The sequence below is a fragment of the Cimex lectularius genome, unplaced genomic scaffold (genome assembly GCF_000648675.2).
Source record: "Cimex lectularius strain Harlan isolate CLEC.00 unplaced genomic scaffold, Clec_2.1 scaffold71, whole genome shotgun sequence".
In the NCBI taxonomy this organism is placed as follows: Eukaryota; Metazoa; Arthropoda; class Insecta; order Hemiptera; family Cimicidae; genus Cimex; species Cimex lectularius.
In genome coordinates this window covers 1,346,986-1,374,669 of record NW_019392655.1, presented here as the reverse complement: position 1 = coordinate 1,374,669, position 27,684 = coordinate 1,346,986, and the positions used below count along the sequence as shown (strand labels likewise).

Here is a 27,684-nt window from a genome sequence, read left to right as displayed (position 1 = left end):
ACTGGTAATGACCAAATTACAAGTTCTTCTCATGAAATCTCATGAAATAGCAAACATAATAAACATATAAAAAAATTTTATAAACAGAAATTCCTTATATAAATTATTTAATATTTTAAAATCGAAATGAACAATACATTATTGAATCAAGCATCTTAATTTTCAGAAAGTTTATTTTACTTACGAGCTCTTCCAGTTTCTGAAATTTTGCTCACTACATCTCGCTTTTTTACGATAACTCCCTTTACAGAATCATGTAGTTTAGGTAACTCTTGTAAAATTGTACCTATACCGTTAATAAAGAGTGTGGCTTCCTGGTTGGCCGACTCCATATCAGAGATTAATTCACCTTTTTCAGTTGTTAATACTGTTCCTTCAAGTTTACTGTAAATATGAGAAATAAATTAATAAAAAGAATCTTTAGCGGGAGGGGGGAATCGGGAATATTACTTTCCAATAGCATCAAGTTCTTTTAAAATGTTATCCTTTTCATTTTTAAGTTTTTCAACCTCACTTAGAGTAAGATTAACATTGTTCAGCAATACGTCATCAGTTTTATTTAAAATTTCTTTTCCATCGGCCAAAAGTTTATTTGACATCTCTAGTGATTCAGGAGCATTTTGTAATATTTGTACACTCTAAAAATTCAATAAATTTTATAACATATCTTCAAATCAAAGAGATAATGTTTTAAAGCTTTTAAGATATGAATTTCTTGTTCCTAATTAGTCAAACTAACCAAAAGTTTAGCATTTTCTGCATCCGTTTTTGCCTTTTCTGCTGTGATTAATGCTGATCTAAGAGCACTAATAATTTGATTGTAAACATTATATTCATTTGCATCTGAGAGCTGTTGCTTCCCTATACTTTCAAGCACTTTGGCCTAAAAAATAAATCAAGTTTTCTTTTCTTAATCCGTCTCATGTGATTTACCTCACCAAACTCACATCATTTAACAAATTATCGGCCCACTTTTCAGCACTTTCTACCATAATTGCTGAGTTTTCTATTGAGTCATTTGTGAGAATGCCGCTAGTGAGCCTCTTCATTTCTGTATCATGAGCGCGCCAGTCACTCGCGTCATCTGAAAATTTATTTAAATGAATGTGAAATCTTTTCAATAATAATAAGAATATGGGTTTTGTGAAAACATACCAGTATGAATGTTGAGCGAAATGAAAAAATTATCCATAAAAACGGATATTTCATCTAATAATGCTTCTGTTTTTTCAGTAGTGCTTTTAGCTTCTTCATTTAGTTTACTTATTTCTTTGAACAGCGAAGGCAAGTTTATTTTCCTATGACATCACAAATCAACATTTAAATTTTGAATCCATTTATGTTTAGTTGTCTAATTGACCATTTTAATTATTTCAGTTAATTTTATTTTTATGTAATGTCTTGGTTGAGATGAAAAAGTTAGTGTTATGAGTAGGATTTTAACCCATGACATTCAGCTGAATACGATAGCTCAAGTGGTAGAGTAGCGGCATATTTAGCCAAAGGTCGTGGGTTCGAAACTCGTTCATGACACTGACTTTTTATCTCAACCAATACCTTTCATAAATATAAATTTTTTTAATAATTCCCTATTTTTCGTGGTCTGCTTGACCAATTAATATCATTCAATTAATTAACATTTTTACTTGAGATAAAAAAAGTCAGTGTCACAAGCAGGATTCAACCCACGACCTTTGGCTTGATACGTTGCTACTCTACTACTTGAGCTATCGTGACTTAAATCCACTCGGGCACTAACTTCTCTTCTTTGAAAAATGGCAAAAAGGAGGGAAAATTCAAAAAGGTGGGTTGAGATGAGAAGTTAGTGGCCGAGTGGATCGAAGTCACGATAAGCTCTAATCATTTGAGCTATCAAGACTTCGATCCACTTGGACACCAACTCCCCATCCTACAAGCCGAAGGTCGTGGGTTAAAATCCCACTTGTGACACTAACTTTTTCATCTCAACCTAAAACCTTACACAAAAAGAATAATTAATTGAAATATTTAATGTTTTTTTTTCAAACATCATCCCTGACAGAATGCTTACATGTTTTCTTTTAAAGCTTCAGAAAGTTTCTTAGAAGATTTCAACGCATCAGTAGACAGTTTAGATGCTTCTTTGGTTCTTTTTCGTATGTCTTCTATCCTTTTCTTAAGCATTTGCAAGGCCTTTTCTTTCTCATCAACAGGCTTTTTAAACATTTTCATATTTTCCAATGCCTTGTTTGCCCTTTCCATATAACTTTTTTTCACGTCTTCTTTTGACAGATGTTTACCATTGTTAGGTGAAAACATTTCTTGAAGGGAATTTAAAATGTCATTTGCTTCATCAAGGGCTTCAGCTTGTGTGATGTCCAAATCCACATCTATAATAAAAATGTAATTAAATAACGGTTCAAGCTTCTTGAACTGATAAGCACGTTTAAATAAATGCCTAGTACCATAATGATGAAAGCTTTCTCCAACGTTTTTAACATTCTGAACTGTCATCTTAGCTGCTTGAATTGCTTCTTTAGCCAATTTGTTCATGGTTTTCGTGTTTTTGTCAAGCTTTGACGACAGGTTGGACAAACTGTCGTTAGATGTCCCATTAACTTTCTCTAATGTATATGAGTTCTGAAAATAATATCGTATCCATCTTACACATTATAAAATGCCAGTTAAAAATTGATTGAACATTACCTCTCGACTAATATGATCTACATTTTTCTGAAAATGGTCTAATTCTTCTTTGAATGGATTCAACTCGACCATTACATTTTGTAACTGATTTACTTTCGGTTGGAGTAAAGCTGCAGTTTCATTGAGATATTGCAGCCGTCTCTGAATAAAGTACGATTTTGCAACCGACTAATAATAATATTAAAAAAAAGAAAACGTTAAAATATAAATATTGTCAGTAGCCTTCAAAATAATTTAAACAATATTCAGTACCCCAAATTCATTACTGATCGGTTCTAGTCTATTCTGCATCTCATCAACCGAGTCTAACAAATCGTGTACGCATTTTCCACATTCAAAGCAGCCTTCTTTTTCCACAAAAACCCAACGTTCTCGGCAGCCATCGCACTTTTCTCCTATGACATCTTTAAGGCATTCACATTGCCCTTTCTCATTACACCCAACTTTAACTGAGTTTTGAAGGTTGCAGGAACATCCTAAACAGATGGTGCAATGAGTGTCACAAATTTTAAGCCCGATTGTCAGTATGAGTAAAACGTACTAGTGCATCCTTCGGAAGTGTAATTCCAGTAGCCTTGATCACATTTTTCACAGGCTCTTCCAGCGACACCGGGTTTACATCTGCACTGTCCACTCGAGTCAACGCATTGTTTACTGTAAGATGCTTCTTTGCAGTTGCAAGGTATACAACCCTAGAAATATGCAAGGAAAACATTCCGAGAATGATCAACTTGTAAAGTTTACTAATAAAATTTTATGAAAAGTGTTTTTAATTGAACACACTTGACTTGATTCAAACAGATAATGATTCTCTGTGCATCGATCACATTTCTCCCCTTCGACATTCGGATGACACTCACAGGCACCAGTCACATCATCGCATCTGAACGTTCCATGTTTATGACAAGAACAACCTGTTATGTAACAAATAGGATTTGAGCTTAGCTACCAAAATCCCTAGACTTGATTTAAAAATCGCTTACTCTGGCAATTTTTAAGTGTAACTGCATCACCGAAGTAACCCGGTTTACAATAATTACACGCCGCTCCAGCAGTGTTGTTAAGGCATTTAAGGCATTTACCAGAAACTGAATCACAAGAGCCCGCTTCATTTAAGTTGATGTTTCCTGAGCACTCACAAGGTTTGCAAAAATCACCTGAAATATAGAACAATTTAATGTGTTTTGTGAAAATTAATACATTTACAAAGATATTACCTGAAATTTCAGGATTTCCAAAATATCCATCAGCACAAGATTGACATCGATGGCCATAGTATCCTTTTTTACAATTGCAACTAATCATAGTCCCGTCATCACTGATGTCACAGCTTTTTGCAAAACTAAAAAAAACAATAAATTATAAATTTTGTTGATTTAAAAAAAAATTACATAACAATTAAATTTTATATTTTACATATTTTTACACACTTGTTACTTGGGTATGGTAAAGGACAAGCACAAATAAAACAGTCCTGTGGGGTGCCGTAAGTTGCATCTCCGTGATATCCTTCAGCACACTGTTCACAATGATCACCAGTAGTATCATGCTGACAATCCTATGAATGTACGAGTTTATGAGTAACTTGTTAAAAAAAAATCTGTAAATTGCAATCTCCTACCTTGCAAACACCTGTGACTTTATCGCAAGTGTTAGCATGGCCGTTGCACTGGCATGGAATGCAAAAACCACCGTATGGCCCGGTAGAAGAACGGTAGTAACCATCTGCACATTCCTCACATGACATTCCCGTATACTGAGGAGGACAAGCACACTGCTCTACTGACAGGGCAATCCCGTTTGATGTATACTTTTCCGTTGCGACATCCATGGCTAAATTTTGTATTCTTCCAAAGAAACATATTCAAGTTTTATCTTTGTGATATGTACTATGAATTTGTGATTAAATATGAAAATTATTCACCTTGTGGTAGTATTATTTTTCCAGTAACTCGCTTTTAAATAAATTGCTTGTAAATTTTCTAAAACTCGCATTAAATGATCTCTCGAAGCAGGGCGTTTGTTAACCAGAGTGAAACTATGTTCAGTTAAGGTCAATTCCATTTCAAACAGTGTGGAAGGTGACGGCAATTCGACAGCGGAATAAAAAAGTTCGATACCTCCTCCACTGAATATAATATCCGGGCCGTGTACAAAGCTTTCTGAAATATTAAATAAATTTTATGATTTAATTTGTCGACTGATACAATTATCAGTACTCTACCTTTGTCTCCTACAGTACAAAATAGCGAATATTTTAATTTTCCTCCATAAGAGCCTAGCTTATTTCCTAAAAACGCGTCTGAAGTTGAAAAGTACACTTCTTGCTCTCTGAATTCTTCACCTGATAAGTTCACACTAATTCCATGGGGTACATTGTCTGGAGGGGTTTGAAGTTCAGTCACATAAATACCATTCTTTACCATTACTGTCACCAGAACCCAATCCTCTAGATCACCGACCTAAAATGTTATTATAACATTACAACATTTATTTATTTATTTTCAATTTGTAAGAGTAAAATTACATAGTCCCAATAAAATCGAGAGCTGGAGCATTCCTGCGTGCGATTAGAACAGAAACATTCCGTGCACCCATCTTCATTTTCCTGATTGAGATTAAATGTCCCTGGAGCGCATAAATCACACACAACTCCTTCGACGTTCTTTTTACATTTACATTCCCCGTATCTTTCCTAAAAGTATATTATACATTGAACATTAGTGAGAGCAATTATTTTAATTAATTAAACAAGAAAATTGATCAATTAGAATAATTTTGCAAGAATCAAAGTCTTAAAATCATAATATACACTTACAGCATCACAAATTTCGTAAGTTGTTCCTCGGAGATCACATTCACATTCTTCACAATATGGAAATGAATAATAACCAGGCTTGCAACTGTCACAGCGATTTCCGCCTATATTTTCCTTGCACCTAAAAATTTTGTCAATTCCTTTTAGTATGCAGTATGCACGATATCTATGACTTTTTTTAAAAACTAAATAGAGTCCTACTTTGGATTGACAGTGATCATGTTCACCCTCACAAATATGCTAATAAATAGGCTAAGGCTATATAAATATTGGTCATGTTTGAATTGGAAAATGTTAAAAATTAAAGTAGATTCAAATTCAGTGCCGCTGAGATTCAAACGCAGGGCTCATACAGTGATTAGTCAGGCAGCCGCCAACACATTTTTTATTAATACATTTTCTATAATTAATTACATTATATATTTATTTTTTAAATGTATTTTATAAAACAAAGCTTTGATATACTATGCAAGGATGTAAAACACTATCCTGTTCTACTTCATTAATAATAAAAATAAATACATAAAAGAAAATAACTTACGAGCAGGCTCCGCTGTTCATGTCACATTGCAAATTACCGTTTACAACGCCTTGAGGGTGGCAGTCACAATCTGTACACCCGATCGGTAATTGGTAGTTGTAAGTGTTTGGCTTGCATCTTTCACATTTTTCCCCCTCCATATTTTTTGGACAGCTACAATGACCTAGGAAAATACTGAAACTTTACAAAGCTTGTTTGAACTTGTCTACTAAGAACATTACCAGTCTCTTTGTCGCAATGCGCCCATTCTTGGCATTTACAAGGTTTACAGTTTGGAAATCCGTAATAGCCAGCTTTGCATTCCTCACACCTTCGTCCGATGACAAAGTCCCTACACTCGCACTGTCCCCCGAACGGCGCGCAATAATGGTGTTTACTACCTTCAGGATTACATCCGCACTTCAAAGCGCCACCATTGTAATTTGTAGTCAAGGAAAATATAGATCGTTTACAAAATTCTGAAAAATGACGTTTTTATTATATTTTTGTGATAAATTTTTGTTTTGTCGTATGTAGCATACCTGTAACATTTTTGGTGTCAACATGGAAATGATCTGCGCCACATTCTAATTTAAACCTTTCAGCATTGTTAAGGTTTGTTTCTTCAAGAAGGATGTCTTTATATTGGCTTTCAGGCACAACCAGAACATAGTCAAGCCATAATGGTTTTTGATTACCCTGTCGGAACCGTGTCGAATATAAGAATTTTTTATTCAAAAAATAATTTATTTTTTAGAATCTTACTTGAATCGTGATTTTAAAGTTGTTGGTGACAGGAAATTTACTGTTATGCATTGGATCTAAAATTAATGCTCTACATCCAATTCGTGACGGGCAATGTTGAAATTTTAATGACGCATTGAATGCCTTATCAGCCTGGACAACCACAGGCAACGTAAATGCTACAAATAATTTTACCATTAACATTTTGACATAGGAGTGTAAGTACTTAAAAATATTTTAAGCATTAACAATAATGCTGAACCAGCGTGGGGTCTGTCTTCTTGCGGGTTTGTTGGATTACTCAAACCCGTGAATGAAGACATACCCAATAAGTGACCCTATGTCGGTTCAGCATGAGTTCACCGACTGGCAAACCAACACCCATCATCAACTATTAAAAATAAATAAAAATTTACATATGTATCATAAATTCAGCTAAAAATTATTCTCAAAATAAAAGTAAAGGGCGAAATATTTTTCGTTTCACCTGGTGATTTTGGTTGATAATAATGGACTATAAACATGTGGTTTCCAGGCACAAGAACTTTCCCATTAAGTGTAATTTCAGGCGCTTCATCTGTTCTGACAAGTACTACTGATTGATCTAAAACTTGTGGGTAATTTGATGTTTTATTCATATCACTATCTTTTTCAAATTCAATCTGAAAATATAATTAATAAAAGTAACTAGAAAATAAATAAATGAAGGATTAAATTTTTTTAAGTTACCTTTTTTGTTCCAGTCAGAAGTGGATAATCAATTTTGGCACATTTCGAGTCCTGCATGGTGCAAACGACAGTAGGCATAATGTAATCAAAAGTCCAATCTTTAACTGGAATGGCTACAACTTCATACAATGCTGTTTCCGGTTGCAATTCATTCTAATTAAGTGTCAAAGCAGGCAATTTTACACTAGTGTTTTTACATAAGAAAAAATATTTCTTTTAATACAAATACCAAAAATGTGACTGTCATTGGAGTAGCGTCTCCTTCAGTGGAAAATGTAGCGACCCGTCCTTCTTTATCCAAAATGACTTGCCGGCACAACCAGGCATAGTGGCACGGGGCTAAGTTGACGAATCTATGCTCCTCCATATTGCTGCTTTGAACATTCACATTAATCTTGGAACTTTGGTCCACCCCTTTTGGCGAAGCGTACGACACTACAAGAACTTTCGGACCTTTACTGCCTTCTTTGAAATCAAAAGTGACGGACATTTGAGGCTGAGAGCCTGAGAGCAATGGTATTGAGCGATTTTCCTAAAAAAATATCAATTTCAATAAAACGAATTATGTACAAATGTGTACAGTATTATTACCAAAAACTCGTTCAATCCAACAAACTTTTCACTAGCGAAATCGTCCAGACTCGGATATTCATATAACTGGCAATGGGATTTTTCACCATACTTACAGGGAGTTTGTATGTGCTCATCAAGGATAGTTCCTTCGTAATATTGTTCTGGCAAGAGCACTACATAATCCTTAAATGATTTCATATTTTTTAAATTGCTTTATTTGTTATAAAATGTGATTACTTACGAGAAAAATTGATGGGGCTTCTTGAGGGATTTTAATGAAAGTTTCCAAAACTGTATTGGTTTCTGATAAATAGAGATCGAGTTGTCCTTGCGGTACAGCGGTGACAAAACCGGGTTTAGGTGATGGTTTAAAAACTACTTTATGCATATGTACATTATCCGTGGATGTTTCTTTCATTATAATCTCTCCAGTAACCGGTTCGCTGTTCTTGTTAACATATCTCACAATAATTTTATAAATTCCAATCTGTTCTACATGTATCAGGTTTTTTATCACCGGCTACAAAAGAATACATCAGAAATTTTGTATATTGCTTCTTAAATGCAAATAATTACCTTATGACTCGAAAATACGACATAACCTTTCCAGGAAAAGTTAGGAAATATGGTTTCGTTGAAATTATAAGGGACATGATTGTTTTCTGCAGTCGTCCAATCTTCAACTTCATACTTCAATTGGTGTAAAGTTGGGAAATAATGTAGTTCAAGAGGCTTGTTGCAAGTCTGGCCGCCGATTCTGTTTTTACAAATGCACTGACCAGTTATCTTGTTGCAAGCGATTGGCAGTGCACCACCGACATCACAGCCACAATCTTTTACAAACAATTTTTCCTTGTTGATATATTTGTATAAATGTATTCTATCGAATCAAGAAAGAAATTACCTGTACATCCGAAAACATTGTTTTCTTCCAAGTTGTAACTTCCATCTGCACACTGATCGCACTTCCTTGATACAACTAATTTTTTGCAATAACACTGTCCTCCATTGACGCTGTCACACTCTGCTATCCCTCCCTGAACACCGGGCAAATGACAATCACAATCTGAAAATAATATACAACTTAAAATATGGTATTATATATAAAATATATATTAATTACTTGCTAAATTAAAACTGTTTATATCTCCATTATATTTCATGGTCCGATTGACCAAATAACTTCTTTCAATTAATTAATCTTTTATGTGAGGTATTGGTTGAAATGAAAAAGTTAGTGTAACAAGCGAGTCGAACCCACAACCTTTGACTTCATGGGTTTGAATCCCGCTCGTGATACTAACTTTTTCATTTCAACTAATACTAACATAAAAAGACTGCCTACATCATTCGAGGAATAAATTTTTAAACATAAATTTCTTTCTTAACAATTCATAAAAGTATTTATATTAATAAAAATTTAATTCAAACTTATTCACCTAAGCATCCATGAGGACTGTATTCTTGCAAATTCCAATAGAGTGGCTTACATCGGTCGCATGTTCTGCCTTCGACCCTTGGCTTACATTCACAAAGTTCACCTTTGATTTGTCCACATCCAGTGAAATTGGCAGTAACACCAGCAGGATGGCAATCACAAGCTATAATTAACATAACAATAAACAATAATTTGAATTATTAGGAAAAATTGTACAATTAAAAGTAAATGTGTATGTCATATATATAATTTACAATAATATGCATATATAAAAAAATACAACTGAGTTAAATTCTCGTTATTCTGTTTATTAATGAAATTGAGAATAAATATGCAGATGACTTGGTTTTAGAAATCAAATATAAACCTCCTTCAGCATTACTGTGAAAAATCGGTTGTGATCAATCTTGCCAAATCAAAAATAATGATTTTCAAAAAGGGGGTGGGGTATGTAACACTGGACATATGTCTCAAAAGAAATTGAAATTGTCAAAGAATACACATATTTTGGGACAGTGCTCACTCCTAGGCTCACTTTTGCCAAGAAAATGAGCAGAAGTGGAAAATATTATGGTAAATTATGTTTAGAAGTGTGTTAAGGAGCATTTTTTCTTTTATATTTTATCGTAAATTACGAAGTCTCCTCCCCCCTTTTTTCTCTCTCTTAATTATATATTTTAATGAAAAGAAATGAATGAAAATTGACTTTAATAATATTACTCATGTAAAGACGTGCACGTTAACTATGAATTAAATTAACTTAACGAATAAACTTGCATGCAATAAAATAATAATAATAAAATAAAGTAAACTTAGTGAAATGGCAAAGGAGGTATGAAAATTGAAGATGTGAAGTCGCAAATGATGAAAAAGCCACAGATGATGAACCGTGACGTCACCAGGCTGTATTTTCTTTTGATCTTCTTCATCTCATCTTTATTTTTTTCTTCGTCGCCGTTTCGTCTGGTTTTCTTCGTCATCTGTGACTTCATCATCTCTGCTTTTTCATCATCTGTGGCTTCTTCAACATTTGCGACTACACATCTTCAATTTTCATACCTTCTTTGCCATTTCATTAAGTTTCATTAAGTTTACTTTATTTTATTATTATTTTATTGCATGCAAGTTTATTCGTTAAGTTAATTTAATTTGTAGTTAACGTGCACGTCTTGACATGAGTAATATTATTAAAGTCAATTTTCATTCATTTCTTTTCATTAAAATTTAATAATTTTCATTTTGTTTCAATCTGGTCAATCGAATACCACGATCTGGTCAAATGATCGTAATTTAAGAAGTTGTTTAATTTTAATTTATATATAGATCAATAGAAAATTCAATTCAAATCAATAGAAAAAGGTTTATTTTAATTTTATCTGATCTTGTTTTATGGTTTTAAATCAAGTAAGAATACATTTATTTTTATATTTTATTATAACAATATATTCTTTATATATGTATAAAACCATATTATTTATAGTTTTACCCGTATACATGTGTGCATGCCATATATTCAAATTTTAGGTATTTGTCATTTATTCAAAAGATAAAAGGGGAAAGGAGAGTTAAATATTCTGGATAACTATCTTCAATTTAATAACAGTATATATTTAATTTATTCATCTTCTCTGCAATTAATTGAGGTCTGGAAAATTAATCCCCACAGAACCAGTGGGATATTGGGTAAGGAAATTGGTATTTCAAATTAACGAAAGCCCTTCCTCCCAACAAAGTGGGTGTTTGGAATATTGGAGTGCCATGGTGACCATATTCAGGGTCTTTTAGGTGTTTTTTCAGGAATTTACAACATTTCAAAATATCCTTTTATCGATATCGATATAATAAAAGGAAATTTTGAATTGGTTGTCAGTTCCAGGAAAAACACCTAAAAAGATCTTAAAACAAGCAAACAACCAAGAAGAAAGAAGAGAAGAATAACATATTCAGGGTGGACATCCAATCTATTTTATGCTACGCAGCTGAGGTGTGGTGTTATGAGGAGTAAGCGGCCACGTTACACGCCAAATTACAATCTTAAACTTGAGACTGAGCTAGGGATATCAATGTACACGTTACTCCACCTTAATTACCTAGTGCCTTACATACCTGGCAATGCTTTCCGAAAAAGTTGGTTTTGTGGACGAACAGAAAGGTTCTGGAATTTTTTTTTTTTTAATTCACCGAGAAACTACAAATTTCAAGATTCACACCCAACTGAAGAACAAATTTAAGCTGTACAACACACACCTCTCTTATGGTGAAGAGAGAGAGACAGACAGGCAAAATCCACCACAAAACTCCACTTCCTTTGCACGTGCCCAGTCCTTAATGAATTGAACTGAATTTAGAAAGTCAAGGCAGAAGGAAAGCACAGTTGGAAAATTGTATTACTTTTCTTTGTCTGATTTTTATATACCAGTGATTTTTGGTCGGAAAATTCAACTTTTAATTGAGTGTTTTGCTCCAAAAGTTCTTTTAATTTATTTTACAAGGATAAAATAATAAAAAGGGTGGCAAGACACATTATTTTTGGCTAAACAATCCCACTCTATACCACCATTAATAATATTAGATTTTTTTTCTTCTTCTTAATAACATATATTACAGAATTTATACTTAATCTTTTACCTTCACATGCTGGATAGTTGAACAGGCCTTCTTTGCACTTGTCACAGTGTTTGCCCTGGAACGAATCTAAGCATTTACAGTTTCCTTCGTCATCGCATGATTTCCCAACAGTTCCAGAAGGATCACATCCGCAAGCTTTAAAATAGTGATGCCTTTAATTTAATCTTACAAACCCAAACAAATATATTTGTTATGTTTTACTGACGCAAGCAATGTGGAAAATTATAGTAGCCAGGAGAGCATTGATCACACGTTTGCCCGGAAAATCTATCTAAACAGGGGCATTTCCCTTTACTGTCGCAATGCGTTAATGATCCTATTTTACTGCATCCGCAGGGTTCACAGTTGGGAAAACCTTTATAACCCAGAGCACATTCACCGCAGTGTTCTCCTGCATAACCTTCTTTGCATATACATTTTCCTGAATATTTATCACATACTTCGTCAATTGTTCCGTACAAATTGCAATTGCATACTGAAAAATTAGTTCATTTAATACATTTCAAAATATTTCAACTTTTGAGCTTTCTTACAATCGCAGTGAGGGAAAGAATAGTATCCGTTGGTACATTCGTCACATTTTGGTGGAGCGTAATTGTTTTTACACACACAATTTCCAGTTTCATAATCACAAATATCATTCAGAGAACCAATCTTGTTGCATTCACAAGCTAAAAAGGTAAAAATTAGTAGAATTTAAAATAATAATTGAATGAACAAGGAAATGAGAATTACGTTTGCAGTTTGGAAAATCGTACGATCCTTTTCTACAAGAGTCGCATTGAGGTCCATCAAAATTTGGTTTGCATGGGCACTCACTGTGTTCCGGGTCGCATAAACCATTAACTGTTCCGTTTACATTGCATCGGCAACGTTCGCATTCATCGTAGTTTGTATATCCGAACGCACAAGAATCGCAAAGCGGGGAAACGTAATTTGACTTGCATTCACATCTTCCATCTCCAAACTGACAATTTCCAGTGTATTTTTTGCCAGTGCAGTTGCAAGCTGAGGAATTAAGTTTAAATGCGTACAAGAACATGGCAGAGAAAACTCATAAACTTACGGACACAGGCGTTCGGATCACGGATGTCAACTCCAAAAGGCTGGTAATAGCCGAGTTTACATCTCTCACAATTAATACCTTCTGTATTATCGGCACAATTTTGACAAACGCCACCACCTTCATAATTGCCATGAATATCAAGTGACAAATGTAATCTGTCAACAGTTTCATTATACTGACACTGTTCACTATGCCCATGGCAGTTACATCCTAAAAAGCAAATATAAATGGTTCACAGATTAAAAAAAAACACTTCTCTTGGGCTAAGTTTACCTTCACAAACAAATAATTTGTTAGGTTTGGATTGTCGCCAAGGTTTTTGCACTTTGTTAGGGCAACATTTATCACAGTTGGTACCGCAGGTATCATGCTGACACACACACCGGAGTTTGTATTTGTCTTCTTTTGTTTCAGCACAAACGTCAGCATGGCCATTACAACGACATCTGCCACCAATACTTATATCTTTTATAGAGTAGAAATACTAAAATATTTTATAAATTATGTATTTGTTTTATAAATTATGTATAAAGTTTTTATTAACCCTTCTAGAAACAGTAGGATCTAGTCTCTCCACTGACATTAAATGACCGTATAGGGTTTGTGTACTAAGTAGTCGCAGCCTCACGTTTGTAGCTCTTGTCCATTCTTGTAAAACAGGAGAATTGAAAAAATCATTAGCAGATGGGCGATCATTCAAAAGAGAGACTATAATCTGAAAAGTAATTAAAAAAACTGATTGCACGTAAAATAATATTTTTAATAGCATTTTCCCCCACCTCTCCATGTTCTATAGGTATAAGTTTGGAAAATTGAGTAGTACAGATGACAGAATCGTCTGTCATGATGGGATTCAAGCTTTCAATGCCAAAATGATGTTCACAATCACTGAATAGGACATAGATTTATTAGATATGAAAATTAATCAAACCGAGACTATTTATGAAATATCACTCACGAAGTCGATTCTGCAAAATATTGCCAAGGCTTGTACGTCTGCCCGTTGTCCGCTGATCTTTCCAAAACCCAAAGTCCGGGACGAGGTGATATGCCCATTTTAATTAAAACATAAGTCACGTGAAACTCCTATAACAAAAATGATTGATAAATAATGAGAACACATAAACCTCAAGACAGGAAATCTAGTCCTACCTAAAAATTATTAGGTCATTAGTTGGTAATAAATTAATTACATGAAAAATACAGATGAAGTGTAATGATTTTTTCTAAAATGTGATGTTATTTTTCTACACATAATACACCATAGAGTATAATTGTAAGTGATTGCACTTACAAATCCATCAATAAATCGCAAATGGTTTATGTATTTTACATACAAAAAGTTTGACAAAATTTGTCATCAGTTTATTGTACAAAAGTTATTTAGTTTACCCTTAAAGTTGAAAGAATATCCACATCATTGCAGAATTGTTTCATTCTTAAAGATATGGGAATCAAAGAATAGTGAGATTTTTTTTATTGTACCTGGAATGGAACTGAATTGTAACTGGAAATAGAATGTCATTCAATTTATGTCTATTTTCGCAAGCGATAGTCGTAGTATTTTTTTGAAGCATTAAAGTTTGAAGTAATTAGTTTTACAAATTTACTCCGAACATTTTCAATGATTTTGTTATGATTTTTAAAATTCAGGCCAGACAGGAGAACAAAAATCCAGATGAGGCCTAAATAAAGAATCGTAAGTATATTTGGTGAATTAATATCCCAGAATTTTCTAGTATTATGATAGATAAATCCAAACATCCTGTTGGCCTTTGACATGTAACTTAAGCGGCCATCAAAAGAAATTTTATCAACTATAACTAACAAATCTTGGGTAGATGAAGCTCTATGTATTTCTATTTTGTGAAGTTAATATTATTAAAAAAAATCCTATTTAATGGCATTTAAATACTGCTTTAAATGAAAGAACATTTTGATATATTTACCCTAATGAGATTTGTTTTACACCAACTTCCTAGGTTATCTACATTTTGTTGTAACAATAAAAAATCATAAAAACTATAAATTCAATAAAATTGTCAAATTGTATGCAAACATCATGACAAATGTAAGATATATCCTTAAAGTAGGTTAAAAATAGGAGAGGGCATAGGTGGGAACCTTGTGGTAGCCTAGAGGAATTTGTCAGATTCATAAAATTCTTACAACTTTTCTGGCAGACTTTTGTTTCTTTGGACTTGTATTTTTAGAGATCCATTTCAAAAATGATTCAGATGAAATGACAAGTTATGGTAATAAAATGGCAATACCTAGATTAAGACTTAATACAGTTTAAAATTATAAATATTGGTTTATAAAATTAGAAGTTTGGACTTGGTGAAAAATGTTTGGCCCAAATGTAAATTTCAATCTGAAATTCAGGCTATTGTTTCACAATTGTTTTACTCATTTGAGGAGTACGCTTTTCTATCGTTATTTAATTTTATTTCTGTCGATGTAATTGGGTACCATTTGAACTTGGTAATAAATAATATAAATAGGTGAATTACAAAAAAAACCATAATAAAAATAGACCCTGGTGTTTCGGGTAGCTTTTGAAAATTATCGTAAAATTGCCTTGGGATCTTTTTAACTGTCCCCACATTTATTTATTTGTATTATTTTTTTTATCAAAACCAAGACGAAGAGAACGACTATCTATAGCGTGGGCAACGGGTAGATAAGATTACTTTATCCGTCAGACTCCCAGTTGAATACTACAGAAATTTTATAACTATATTCATATTCATAAAAAATGAAACTATTACTTAATTATGTCATTGATTCTTTAGTAATCGTGTAAATGCGGGGACAAAGGAAAGAGACTTAAGTTTCATTTCCGGTCGAAAAAGTTCGCTGACAAAACGAAAAAATCGTGGAATTCCAGCTTGAATATTACTATTATTGAAGAATTATTCGTTTTGCCTAGAAATTGTCTAGCTTCCCCGGGATTGTTAGCGTCCGGGCTGAAACGGTTGGGGGAAAATGTATGGTCAACACATGTTGCAGTACAAAAAAGGGCCTCGCTAAGATCCCAAGTTTAGGAAGTTTAAAAATAAAGGAATCTTTCCTAAGTTCATAAGTACCAAGTTTCAAGTCACCGAACAGCTTTCTTGTTTATGCGTTTTATGGAAATAACAAAAATATAACAAAAGTTGAAAAAAAATTGAACACTTTCTAACTCAAACATACTAACTGTTGACCCATTTTACTCTTTATAATGTACTCAAAATTTATATATTATACTCAATAAACTGACATAATATACGTTTACTATGGTCCGCCTAAGCTCGCTGTTTTGGTCTGATAAGCTCTCTGGAAATTATCAATCTTCAGCGTAACGTTTTGAATCTATTTATAGAGACCAACTATTAACAATGAATGTATAAATAATCACATTACCATAATATAACGTCTAATTTTATATTAGTTTGTCATCAACGTAGTTTTATTGGAGGTCAACAAAAACGTAAAAAAATTGAAGATGCAAGAGAAAGTAAAAAGTGGCTAAAAGTTTAAAAAAATTTATTCTGTCCTATGACCCTTTTTTATCATAATTATTTTATAAATAATTCTATATAAAATATTCTACATATAGAATTCTATATACAATTCTTTATAAATATTCTATAAATAAATCTCATCACTGAAGATAGAGAATCATCGAATCTATTAGAATTAATTTAATTAAGATTGAATGAGTGGTTTACATTAAATTTATAACTTAAACGTGTGAAAGAGATGAGATGGCCTAGCTTTAGATAGTTCCAGAGCACTTAGTTAAAGTTGGTCGTTAACGACTGGTCCGCCTAGCCTCGCTGTTTTGGTCAATCATACGCGATTTGGCATTTGGTTGAAATGTGGTTTAGAGTTTAAAGTTTGCCTAAGAGAGAATTGAAATAGGTCAAAAAATTAACAAATTTATTGTGAGAATTGTCGAGGTCTTGCACGGTCTGTGACGAATATGGTGGTTAGTTCGTAAGAGTCTGGGACGTAAGAAACTCAAAATTGAAAAAAAAAAAAAAAACAATTACACTCGGCTCTAGTCGGCCTTAATAACAACAAATTGTATTTGGTATGCATAAATTCCAACCGACAGGACTCAAACAAGCCCAAAACTGAAGCGGGTTTGCTAGACCAAAACAGCGAGGATATGCAGACCAGGATTGAACGGTAACGACCGACCAACCATCGAGAAAGGTGGATGATCTTAACAGAACAGGATGATCTTAAATGGCCAAACTGCTTAGAAAAGTAGGTTTCCTTCTTGAAACCTCTGTGGTTTGAAGTGAAGAATCTGTAGTTTACCCTTTCGGATCCTCGGTGGTTTTGCCTTTTAGCCGCGTTTTGGTATATGGCCAGCGAGGATGGCCAGATCGGAAAAAACGTTTTAAGGAGATGCTAAAGATTCCTAAATAAGCGTATACTTTTCATGGTAATGACATAAAATGGAACGAATCCACAGTAGGTCCGGTTAAGTGGACTCAAAATTGTAAAACTAAAAATTGTATTTTTTATGGCTAAATCCCAGCCTTCAGGTGCACACAAGCCTACAACTGAAGAGGGTTCGATAGACCAAACTCAGAACAGGATTGATCGGAAACGATTAAAATTACAGGATCACCCCACTGATCTTCAAAAAACTCCACAATCACAATATTGACGTTAGGAACGTTGAAACCCACAAATCCTCAAATCCCAATATACAAATGTTTAGAATGACAAAATGAGATAGAATATTATAAAAAAAGTAGCGTGGGATTTCATGATGGTATCTACAAGGTGTTGAACCTCTGTAGTTATGGTTGTTTCCGATCATCCTGGTCTGCCAGATGGTTTGATTTGCTAGGCGAGATTTGGTCCGACAGACTCGTTTCAGCGACCCGACAAGACAATTAGCAATCAATAGTCATTTTTACTTAATAAGGGTGAAATAGGGTTCCTTGCGCTTAACTGGACCTACTTTGGATTGATTCCACTCCATGGAAGGAGCACATTTAGAAATCTTCTTAAGTAGTCGTATCTTTCCGATCAGCACAATCTGGATATTTTCGGCTTTGTGCCAATAACGTACTTAACAAGCAAATCCATCGATGGTAAACAAGGATGATCGGAAAGATCGAACTAGGGGTTCGCCACTAAACTTCAAACAAAAATCTTAGAACTTTTCTTATTAGTTCGGTTTTTATATATATATTAACTATATAATAAACATGGTTCAGAATATGACCTTTGAATAGCTGACTAATTTAAAACAGTTTGAAATTCAATTCTTCCCATGGACAACCTTCGAAAAACGTTACATGGACGGAAATTTAGTCGGGGAAAGTTCATTCCTTAACATTTTTAATTATTATTCGAAAATCGTGAGATGCGGTCTGGTGTGATGTAGGTTTAACAAAAACATTTTCTTTATCGTGCCAACGTTTCGATCTTTATTGAGATCATCTTCAGGGTCTGGGATTTACAAACATTGTTTCAATTTAACAAATTCATGTAGGATGTGTAAAAAAGTGAATTTTATACAATGCAAAAAATATTTTTTTAATATTCAATCAAAGTATTTCTACTTTCTCAGAAAACAAATACTTTGATTGAATATAAAAAAATATTTTTTGCATTGTATAAATTCACTTTTTTGTGTATTTGTTGTTGTAGTTGTTAAATTGAAACAATGTTTGTAATTCCCAGACCCTGAAGATGATCTCAATAAAGATCGAAACGTTGGCACGATAAAGAAAATGTTTTTCTGGAACCTATATCACACCAGACTGCATCTCACGATTTTCGAATAATTATTGACTAACGGTCACTAATCACCACACATTTTTTAATTATTTGATATTTTTGTTGTACGCGGGCACAATTTATTCCTAGGGTTTGTAAGAACTACCGTGCCGAGGGAGAACAGTACAGCCTAGTATATTTCAGGATTTTAACTCTTTTTCGCCGTTTTCTTCTGTTTTCAGGTCAATCTTCAGTAGCGAATTTTTCAGAATTAAATCAATTTCATACGAGCATCTGGTTTTATTGGATCATGGAGGAATCACATTCATTTTCAAAAATAGCTTCGATAACTTAAAATAAAATATCCACGGAGGGCGAAATTGTTAAAAAAAAATTTACGCTGGATATTCGTTTAATAATAGGAAAAGTCAACTGAATTATTTGCTGATGCGACGAAACCGGGATCGCTCTGTTCGCAGGGAGTTAACAAAATGAAAACCGGCCGATTTAACTAGAACAGCAGAGCGCAGTTTTACAGATAAACATAGGAATGTGATTTTATTATACAACGCCAATTACTGTGTAATTACTATATTTTGCTTTGAGTAAATGAATGACTCACGGCTGAAATAATCATGGCTGTATGCAAATGTATATGCCATTTTTATTACCGTGAATTTATTTTATTGTCTTTCATAATGAAAGGAAACGAGAAAATATTTGTGTAGATAGAAAATTACTTTTTACTCTATTTAGGACGATCGTTAGTCTTGTATGAATGGGCTATTTTAATTTATGAACTATGTCATTGAACTGATACAAGATTCTACCCCCTTGACATATAATCTGACCCTTGATAACTGTGGAGATAAAATATATGACCGTCACAGAAAGCTAAATTTCTTTCTTTCAATGATTGTTTTATGTTAATGATTCAAAAGAAACAGAACGGAAAATTTATTTACAAAACAAACTGTATGAGCTTAATTGAAAAATATTTGAGACCTGTAAAAGCGTACAAGGGCATCATGAATGTCATCATGAGCGTAGATAAAAAATTATGTAATGTTGGATTTTTTTGGGTGAATGAATTATTTGCTTCTGACGTTTTCTCTTTTGCTGTAAAATAAAGTTACCTGGCCTAGATAGATGGTAAAGTTGATTTTGTTGAAATCTGTACCCCTAGAAAGGGGCGGAGATATCCAGTAATTTTCAGTCCCATCGACAGCGTAATTTGGAGGATGAGACTTCTCCGGCTGACTGCTATCGCAGTAATCACACACCTGAAATAAACGAAAAAACAAAACTTAGACTCATAATTTATAATTTAGTCTAAAAAAGTGAATTTTATTAAATTGTGGGGTCCTTGCCCATTGGGACATATTTTTAACATGCCATACATTTAATAAAAAAGAAAGTTTAGGGTACAATCTAATTATGAAAGAGAACTTTCCTAGATACCACAAATTTATTTATAACCTGTACATATTAAATATGTGGATATTTGTGTTTTTTTCTAGGTCACAAAAGTGACACTATGACCAACATTGCACCAGGAGGGCACCAACCATGAGGTTAAGAGAAACCGGACAACAATCCAATATGAGTAATTAAGGGGCGAGTACGTCTCGAGGTCATCGTCGTTTAAGGCAAGTGTTCTCAGGATAGGAAAGTGCATGGCAGGGGGTGTGTACGGCTTGGGCAGTAGGTCAGGATGGATTGTGAGCTTGGTGTGGAACGATTGAAAGCGGTATAGGATCAGTTGACAAAAGGAAGGATGAGGTTGGGGATAGAGAGGTTAGTAATGTAGCAAGGAATTTTGACAATCGTCTGAGGACTTGTGATTGAAAGGATTAAATGCGCTGGATATTGGATGGCTTGGCGTAATCCCACGGTTCCGCTCCATATGCCCAAAGTGATCGCAGTAAAGGCTTGATTAAGGATAGTGTAGTTTTGACAAGTAAGACTGCATAGAAATGATGGATGGTGGAGTGAATGCGATGTTCATTCCTAGTTAAAAAGGTACTCCTGCTCACAGTAAGTTGTTTTGCAACGATCCGGATTTCGAGCTTTTAGCTCATCATCAGGTTGAAGTCTACAACCACGTCTCTCGACATGAATTGCAAAAGTGAACCTGCCGATACACCCGCCAACGCGACGTTCCATCCCTAACCATCCCAGTAAGACTTCGGTCCTAGAAGACTTCGTAGTTGTCCAAGTCTTCGTTGAGGTGTTGTCTTTTAAGTATTGTGAGGTAATTCCAAGTCAGTCTGTTCATATAGATCTAAGTTCCTGGCTTGAGTGAAAGTCTGTAGGTTCTTGTTGTAATGTATAATGGAGGGAAAGACTTTTTTTCAATGTAAATATTCCCTGGGTACATTTTTCCTTTTTCAGATTTGTCCTCCATTTTTTGCACAAATGTTTGGTAAACTCAAGGTGTTCTTGGATGTTGGAGGTTCGTTGGATAGGATTCAAATTAGATTTTAGCAGTGTAAATGTATATAGGATGAGATCAAGAATGTTTCCTTGTGGGACGCAGGCTTGTATCGGTCATATGTGCCATATTTTGAAGCAGCGGCCAGTTAAATAGGATTCCAGGATAAGGTAATAACGGGTAGGAAGTGTTATAGTTTATAAGTTTATAAAAGATACCTGGGTGCCAGACCGTACCAAAAGCCTAGACAACATCCCCTAGGCGTTCCCCAACGCAAGCAATGGGTTTTCTTTTGATCGAGGGAAATATTGACGTCTAAAAGTAGATTTATTAATCGGGGTGTAATATACTGCGCCCTTTAAGAGCTATCCTCCGTTCTGTGCCTATAGCACACCGGTCCTATTTCATCAAGGAACTTAAATAGTAGGCCCTGTTTCAGAGGTTGAATTTCTTCTACAGTCACATTGTACATCCCAAAACGCACCAGTTTGTTAATAGGTGTGTTGGTGTCTCCTCTGCCTCCTTACAGATCCCGTGTTGGGTTATACCAATCTTCTTTAAATGTCCATTTAGTTTGCAGTTAAGAATCTTGTTAGGATTCGCTGTTTTTTCCAGCTTCCTTATACAATCTGTCACTTCTTTCCTTCCGAAATTTGTTAGGACGTTCTTGGCTTGTTGTGTCCAATGAGTGAATTCCATTGTTTCCACATTTGCTTTTTATCCTTCTGTTTGAGTACTCATTAATGGTGGGTTCCTATGACGCAGAAGGGTTCTGGCCCTATCATCAGTGTTGCAGCCTCTTTTCTTGCAAGGGTGTCCGCTTTCTCGACGCCCAAATGTCCTGGGATCCAGCAGAGCTGACTGTTCTGCTAATATGTTTAATTTGGTTTAGCAATTCAACACCATCTTTGAACTAATGATGTTTGGTGACGGTTATGAAAACATGTTAGATCGTGGAATCATCGGGATAAAAGCCGACTTGATGAGAAGGAATGATTTTATGTGAGTAGTTTAAACATTTTAAAATGAGACTGAAGGATTTTGAACATTACAGGAAGGAGGGTGGTAAGGTCTTTAGTAGGGTAATGGGAAATTTATGAGCTTTAGGATTGAGACTACCCAACAAGACAGGATATTGAGCAGTTCTGAAGAAAGTTTCGAAGTATATTATTACACAGGTCTAAAAGAGTAATTAGGGCATGTGCAGGAGATTTTTCTACAGGGGGATTTGAGTATATACTTGATGAAAGGATGGAAGGTTTGGAGAAGTGTGTAACTCTTGGTATGTATGTTATGTTCTTGCCATGTACTGGGTTTATGTTTCATCACCGTTAATGGCGTGAAGAAGAAACTCATTTGAGTGAAAAGTAGTTCATGTGTTCACCGACTCAAAGTCAAACAACAAAAGGATATAACTTTTTATACGATGATATAATTTAAAAACTCATTAGCCCCGGGTGACTAAGAAAAACGTCTGGAGGAGTAGATAAACTTAAATCTATCCTGATTAGTCTGTCCGCATGTTCTGACTCCATATCCCCTCGAGACTTTTACGCATTGAAAGAAAGTAAATATAATCATTATGAGACAAAATTATAATGTCTCTATAATACAAAAAGGTTGTAAATAATAATTTAAAAGGGTTATTTGAATATTATTTAATTTTATAATTGCACCCAGGGCAAGTTAATAAGCTAAACATTTAAAACTAAAACGATGCACTGTTATATGAAATTTAAGTAAATTGTAGAATATTAATACAATTTCATGCCTAGCTATAAAACAGCTGTACAGTTGAGCCCACATAATCCAAACTGAGGGAAAATTTGTTAGCTTGCAGCACATAGTTTTTTTGTGAGCTTTCCTCTTGAGGTCTGCTTGATAGTCACCTATCATTTTGGTCTGCCTACCCTCGCTGATTTCTGTTGGTTCAGACGCGTGTTGGCATTTCGCAATTTTGGAGTAATTTTTGACGGATCATTTCACAAAAATCACCCAAACGCTGAAGATGGTTAAATGCCGAAATGCGTCTGAACCAACAAAAATCAGCGAGGGTTGGCGGACCTAGACGATAGGTAACTATCGCACAATATAGTTTTTTTTGTAGTTTCCAGTCGAATTTTAATGTTCATTTTTGTGGCCTTGTTCACACCAAACTATAGTACTGATTTTTACTGCACTTTCACACATCAAATGTTAGGTCTGTAAGGTAACCTTTAGTTTGGTCCTTTACCAACATTTCTTTCCTTTTTCTTTCAGCGGTGTGTTTTAACCAAAATTATTATTAAAAACTGAAGATGGCGAGAAGCGGAAATACTTCTGACAGATCAAAACAAGTCATAAGCAAACTATAAACTATACAGCAAATCATAAACCCATCATAAGCCCAAACTGCATAATAATCTTGTCCTGATTTTTCAAAACAGCTAACTTAATTTTCAATGCGTACACACACACACACACAGCGCGCGCGCGCACGTTTTACTGCTTGCTTGTTCATTGTTTCATTAATTTAGCTATTCGGATAGTGCAGCTCAGACTCAGTCATGCAGTTCGTACCAGTAGGACTATATTTTCAAAAATAGTTGAACTCGAAAACTACCCAGTTTTTGTCTATTTCTGCTTACTGGGAGGATGCGGATCATCTCCCGATCGAGTACCAAATAGAAAAGACTTGAATAGGGGGTTTACCTCAAATAAAGGGGCCCATGACCGTTTTCAAAGAGGGTAGGCCTGAGAGTTTGACCTGCCAGCTAATTTGACAAGGAGAAAACACCATTTCCAGAAACTGGTTATTTGTTATTATTAAAGGACATCTGTTCTACACGTGAACATCCCGCCCTTTGAAAATGCTTTTACGGTCTAACAAATTTATTTCGCCACTGAAATTAAACACGTCTTCTATTTGTACAAACGGAATGGTCTCGGTAATTAAAGTTGCATCGTAAGGTTTGCTTTATTGTCCATTTAACTTCCCAATTTGAAGACGAAGAAAATAGGCAAAGGAGAAAACTGAAAAAGTTAATTAAAAGAGTAAAGATGGAAGAGAAAAAATATGAAGTCCGCTTAGTATCCAACACTCAAGCCTTTTGTTTTTCTTATGCTGTCTTAAGTACAAATTATATCCATTGTGTGTGGACTTAAAAGAGACCAATCTAGAGAGAAATCACACAAATCCTACCACTGAAGATATCGAGAAGCCGAGCACCAAAACTGCTAGGATGGATAATACAATCCGCGATTCCGAGTTGGTAAGGCTTTCTTCTCGTAATTGTCATACTAGAGGTTTTGGGTTCGAATCCAGGCCTAGCCAATGAATTTTTAATTGAGAAGAGTATGAAAAAAGTTATTTTTAAGTAGTTTGACCCCTCACCACGTCACCCAACGAATGGGACGTTAAGTCCTTCTGACAGAAATCACTTTACTATAATTAGTGTATGCAGTTAAATAGCATAGTTCTAAAATTATAAACTACTTTGAACAAAAATACACCCAATAATCGTAGTTTAAACGAAGGGTATCTGACCGGGATGATCAAACTTCACGTCCATCACCTCGTTGACCTCAATACTCAATGGCATAAAATCGCATATGTCGTAATCAGGTGGATGCTTCTTGCTGCTTGCAGGTACTGCTGATGCTTGCTGATACTGATAACTACTTAATTTTAAAACAACTTTGCATTTATAAACTATAGATTAGTTTCAAAGCAACCAGTATCCTTTCGAGTCGGAAAAGGACTGACTCGGAATTACATTCGTCATTTCCTCTGATAAACACGTTGTTTTTGTCAGGCACTTTTCGCAATCATCAGTGAGTTTTGGGTAATTTTAATTTAATCGGGTCCATTCTTGTTCGGATAAGATGTTTCGATGTTATGTTCTATTGTTCTTGGCCAGGTATGAGCACTTTTGTAATCACTTTATAAAAGATTCCTTAACTTCTGGTTGACAAACCACTGATGAAGGCGTAAAGCCGAAACAATGATGGTGATGAACTAGGCTGGTAGTTTCCGTTCATTCGGTCTGTCAGAGTCATCCTGAGGACAAAAATACACCTGTCTAAACGAAAAATTGTCCAAAACTACCATGTCGATGGCAAAAATCCGAAAGGCGTCTGACAGACAAATGAACGGAAACGACCAAGCTAGTTCATCACCCATACTCATTTACACCGTCATCAATGGTTTTGTGTTCTCAAACACCGAAACATCATGTACGAACGCACAAAAATGAAGCGGTCTAAAGGAAAAACACTCAAAATACCACTGATGATACGTGATGAACTAGCTCGGTCATTTTCATTCATTTGATCTGTCAGATGTGTTTGTAAAATTGAAAATACAACTGTCTAAACGAAATCAAAAATCACCCAATACTGCCACTGATGATGGCAAAAAGCAGAAACACGTCTTATAGGCCAAACGGACGGAAATGATCGAGCTACAAGTTCAGCACCCATCATCAGTGGTTTGTGAGTTGTCAAACACCGAAACATTATGTCTGAACACACAAAAAGGAACCCGAACAAACGAAAATCACACAAAACCTCCATTGATGATGGTGCAAAGCTGAAACTCGTCTGACACAGGATGAACGGAAACGACCAAAAATTCATCACCCATCAGGCTAGCGACCACAGGAAGAAATTTTACGATTACTAATATATGGTTTGCAAATTCTTTTTCCTTTGCCCAAAATAATAATCAATCACTCAAAAAGCACGATACTTAGTATGAACTTGCAATACTGTACAAGCGTTACCAAATTTAATGGAACCTGTAAAATTAACCGAATCAGAACAGGTCGTTCAGTAGCAGATAGATTATAGAAATTTTTTGACAACTGCAGAAAGTTGAACGCTTTGGATAGATTTGAATTTTTTTTATTGAAATTAGACACTACTGAGTGCTTCCTTTTTAAAAAATAAGGTAAAGAATGTAAAAGTAAGGAAATATGGTGCTGTAAGCACATTTTTCTCTTCATGAAGAAAAACTTCAAAACGAAAGTATTTAATCCTTTAAATAAATCACGACTTAAGTAAAATGCTCCAATCTTGGTTAATTGTATTTTTACCTGTCCTGCGATGACTGACTTGTCTTTGTCATGTGAGTCTTGTACTGCACCGACCAATTTGCAGTAGAGCTCCGGTTCGTCGATGTCCTCCCCACAGGTGTAGGAAGCGTCGACTCTCTTGTTCGCAGCGATGTTGAAGTAGGGCGGTGCCAGGACTTCGGCCGCAGTCCTGACAGCGGACATGCCCAGTACCATCACCAGGAATGGTACCATCTCAATTATTCGGATCGGCGTCGCCGTTCCCTCGACCTCTCGTTGTTGGTGCCTCACTGGCTCACCGGCTCTTTTCTGGAGAAGCCCGGGCCCGTCGTCTCCAGAAATCAGAGCCCCCCCCACTCTCACTTCCAGCTTCAAAGGGAGTTTGCTGACATCTGCGGAATTTTTCGCGCTGTTCGCGTCTGTTAAAATTAGCCGATAAATAATAACTTCCTGATCCTCTGTAGTGTGTAAGTGTCAATTTTGTGGAACTCCATAATTTTTGACACAAGAGGGTGATTTAAGCTCTTACATTTTTCACAGTATATGATATTTTGAAAATATCAATTTTTACTATGGACTATATTTTTTATTTTTAAAAGAAAAATATATTCCTATCTGTAAACAGCAATTTTACACCAAACTGTATGATAGTGGGTCTATATAATAATATATTATATACAGGGTGTCAACTTACAGGTGTCCCCCTATTGTTCAAAATCTTAATCCTAGAAAAAATATTTAAACACTATTTTTTTAGCCATAAACTACTTTCAAAATTGGAATAATAACTGTTTTTTCAATTTCTTAAAAAAAAAGTCAAAGGTTTTTTTTTTTCAAATCGTATACATTTTCATTTACGGATTCATTAAGTCAATTGGATATTTTGAAAAACGGCGAAAACCATTTGAAAATCGGTTCATAAAAACATTAGATACAGGGTTTCAATTTATTAGCCCTCCCCTTTTTATTCAATTTCTCAAAAACTACAGTCTAGAAAAATATCTTTTTTAGCATAAACATTACTTTTGTTTTTAAATTTGTAGTATATTACAACTACCTTCAAGTAGGTAACGGTTTTGTCAATTTCTTAAAAAAATTAATTTTTTTCTTTTGCAAATCATAACACATATGTGGATTCATCAAGTCAGTTGGATTTTATGAAAAATGCGAAAACCATTTGAAAATCGGTTCTTAAAAACATTAAATATACAGGATTTTAATTTACTAGTTCCCCCCTTTTTTTTCAATTTCTCAAAAACTACTCA

General features: G+C 34.7%; 1 protein-coding gene across 1 annotated transcript in view; it reads right to left on the bottom strand.

Annotated features, from left to right (window-relative positions):
- The window catches only part of LOC106668245 (laminin subunit alpha), a 35,025-nt gene extending 8,141 nt beyond the window's left edge, over window positions 1-26,884 (bottom strand). Inside the window, exons 1-42 of the mRNA XM_014396801.2 lie at window positions 26,441-26,884; window positions 20,068-20,214; window positions 14,160-14,287; window positions 13,981-14,089; window positions 13,746-13,916; window positions 13,475-13,685; window positions 13,202-13,411; window positions 12,871-13,143; window positions 12,669-12,806; window positions 12,341-12,610; window positions 12,136-12,270; window positions 9,509-9,670; window positions 8,974-9,135; window positions 8,646-8,902; window positions 8,311-8,589; window positions 8,088-8,252; window positions 7,726-8,028; window positions 7,497-7,649; window positions 7,255-7,429; window positions 6,789-6,946; window positions 6,566-6,722; window positions 6,266-6,502; window positions 6,045-6,207; window positions 5,504-5,624; window positions 5,213-5,380; window positions 4,910-5,147; window positions 4,610-4,847; window positions 4,307-4,532; window positions 4,116-4,243; window positions 3,903-4,027; window positions 3,669-3,842; window positions 3,469-3,599; window positions 3,227-3,377; window positions 2,938-3,161; window positions 2,686-2,853; window positions 2,445-2,619; window positions 2,051-2,369; window positions 1,156-1,298; window positions 948-1,084; window positions 740-883; window positions 451-638; window positions 185-384 (exon numbers count right to left, since the gene is read on the bottom strand). Of these exons, the coding sequence (XP_014252287.1) occupies window positions 185-384; window positions 451-638; window positions 740-883; window positions 948-1,084; window positions 1,156-1,298; window positions 2,051-2,369; window positions 2,445-2,619; window positions 2,686-2,853; window positions 2,938-3,161; window positions 3,227-3,377; window positions 3,469-3,599; window positions 3,669-3,842; window positions 3,903-4,027; window positions 4,116-4,243; window positions 4,307-4,532; window positions 4,610-4,847; window positions 4,910-5,147; window positions 5,213-5,380; window positions 5,504-5,624; window positions 6,045-6,207; window positions 6,266-6,502; window positions 6,566-6,722; window positions 6,789-6,946; window positions 7,255-7,429; window positions 7,497-7,649; window positions 7,726-8,028; window positions 8,088-8,252; window positions 8,311-8,589; window positions 8,646-8,902; window positions 8,974-9,135; window positions 9,509-9,670; window positions 12,136-12,270; window positions 12,341-12,610; window positions 12,669-12,806; window positions 12,871-13,143; window positions 13,202-13,411; window positions 13,475-13,685; window positions 13,746-13,916; window positions 13,981-14,089; window positions 14,160-14,287; window positions 20,068-20,214; window positions 26,441-26,653 (7,774 nt within the window). The 5' untranslated portion in view covers window positions 26,654-26,884. The remainder of the gene's footprint in view (window positions 1-184; window positions 385-450; window positions 639-739; window positions 884-947; window positions 1,085-1,155; window positions 1,299-2,050; window positions 2,370-2,444; window positions 2,620-2,685; window positions 2,854-2,937; window positions 3,162-3,226; window positions 3,378-3,468; window positions 3,600-3,668; window positions 3,843-3,902; window positions 4,028-4,115; window positions 4,244-4,306; window positions 4,533-4,609; window positions 4,848-4,909; window positions 5,148-5,212; window positions 5,381-5,503; window positions 5,625-6,044; window positions 6,208-6,265; window positions 6,503-6,565; window positions 6,723-6,788; window positions 6,947-7,254; window positions 7,430-7,496; window positions 7,650-7,725; window positions 8,029-8,087; window positions 8,253-8,310; window positions 8,590-8,645; window positions 8,903-8,973; window positions 9,136-9,508; window positions 9,671-12,135; window positions 12,271-12,340; window positions 12,611-12,668; window positions 12,807-12,870; window positions 13,144-13,201; window positions 13,412-13,474; window positions 13,686-13,745; window positions 13,917-13,980; window positions 14,090-14,159; window positions 14,288-20,067; window positions 20,215-26,440) is intronic.
- Window positions 26,885-27,684: the final 800 nt, after the last annotated feature.